The sequence below is a fragment of the Merops nubicus genome, unplaced genomic scaffold (genome assembly GCF_000691845.1).
Source record: "Merops nubicus isolate BGI_N331 unplaced genomic scaffold, ASM69184v1 scaffold12868, whole genome shotgun sequence".
Taxonomy (NCBI): Eukaryota; Metazoa; Chordata; class Aves; order Coraciiformes; family Meropidae; genus Merops; species Merops nubicus.
Window position 1 is genome coordinate 39,912 of NW_008627825.1, and position 1,695 is coordinate 41,606.

The 1,695-nt window shown below is 40.4% G+C and overlaps 1 protein-coding gene across 1 annotated transcript in view; it reads right to left on the reverse strand.

Moving 5' to 3' along the window:
* Positions 1-1,620: 1,620 nt before the first annotated feature.
* LOC103778859 overlaps positions 1,621-1,695 on the reverse strand; it is a 25,592-nt gene continuing 25,517 nt past the window's right edge. The window contains exon 10 of the mRNA XM_008946474.1: positions 1,621-1,695. Within this exon, the coding sequence (XP_008944722.1) occupies positions 1,621-1,695 (75 nt within the window).

The following is a 1,695-nucleotide window of genomic DNA, read 5'->3' on the forward strand; positions in this document are numbered from 1 at the left end:
TATACTCAAAAGTGTCAGAGAAATACAAGTTTCTGTTCTTTGTACTAGAAGATATGCTTCCTAAAAAAGAGGAAAACAAGTAGTAAAATACACGTGGATTACCACGCAAGTGTGAAACTCTTACTCTTTCTGGTGATAGTACAAAATAAACAGTATCTATAGCTTCAGTGAGCCTACTTGAGGGAGTAAGTTTTCACCTATGTAAAAAAAAAATCACAGTCTAGCTCCTAATTAATACTGTTTTCAAGTTGGAAGAGCTACATATTAAAATCAGGCCAAGACTGGAAGATTAAAGTCATGCTTGAGCTGGTACCAAATTTTTTGGTTTGCAGTTAATCCTATCAATACATAATACTTTCCATATAAATACCTACCAACCTGCCAGCTAAAAGCTGTCCATTGGCCAAGTCAGCCCTCAAATTCTGCACTGACTGTAAACAAAACCCACACAAATGTGCAATGCTGCAAGAGCTGAAAAGGACCAGTAAGTGCCACTGCCACTTAAGCCACTAACGTAATTTCACAAAGCTTATTTTTCAAATGTCTGCTTCCTTCAAAGTTAAAACAACTGTCAACCGAAGTGACTGCAAGGCCAGGCCCTGAGAGAACAATCCTTTCCCAGCTGCACATTCTTGGACTTGTGTTGAGTTACTGGTCAAAGACTGATGAGGCAAGGAGGAAAGCAGATGCCCCTTTCATCACTAATGTTAAATACAACTGACTAAATACACATCCACATGAACACGAAGAGTAGCATTTGTTGAAAACAAGATGCCACCTTCTAGGTAGCAAGTAGTTCCCATCCTCTACACGCTCTTTTAAGAAAGATGATTGGCTGACGAGCCTCACAAAAAATAATTGCTATTTGCCATAGTTAAAGAAAGGACTTTTTTTGGTAGAATTCCCAAATTCTCCCAGTTTTCCAAAAGTGAAACCAAACACAGAGTCCATGCTGGAGTGTGGTGGTTTCCCAGTGCATGGGAGGGAGCAGGTGTGTGGCTCTGGGCTATTCTAGCAGGCGTCATGAGCAAAGCACGAGACACACAGTGTTGTGACTTCACCCAAAAGCTAGAATTACTCCAGCTCACAATGCTGTTTAGATCTTAGAGCTATTACAGAAGAGATTCATTAACAATCAGAAGCAAAGTCAGACTGCCCATCCCAGAGCATTAGAGACAGAAGTGTGATGCCATCAATGCCCGTGAGTCACGACGTGTCAGTGCCCAGCATTGTATCTATCTTACAGCACACATTAATTTCTTAGCCAAAGTCACGTTCCACAAAATACTGTATGGTCTGCAGAAACTTTAAAAACATATTTTTGCAAGGGAAATGTTTCAAAAGCCTGAATGAAGCATGTCTTCTTAAAACATCACTGTCAGGTGAGTAAGATGTAATAAACAGATTAAGTTTTCCTAGTATTTGGTAGTAGGAAATGCCCAGCTTCCTAATACTTCAAATTAAGCCTGCAACAGCATTTCTTCTTTGTGCATTTACACACAACAGTCTGATCAGGAGTTTTAAGGCTCTTATTTCTCAAAAAAAGGTCACAGTAAAGAAGGGATTAAATGGAGTTAACGCAGCTATTGGCAATGCGAAGAAGGATGGTCGTGTCATTTGCTATTGTACAATCTGGGGCATTTCACTCCATGCTTTGGCTTTCTTCTTGGCCAGGGATAGCCACGGTGGTTCAGC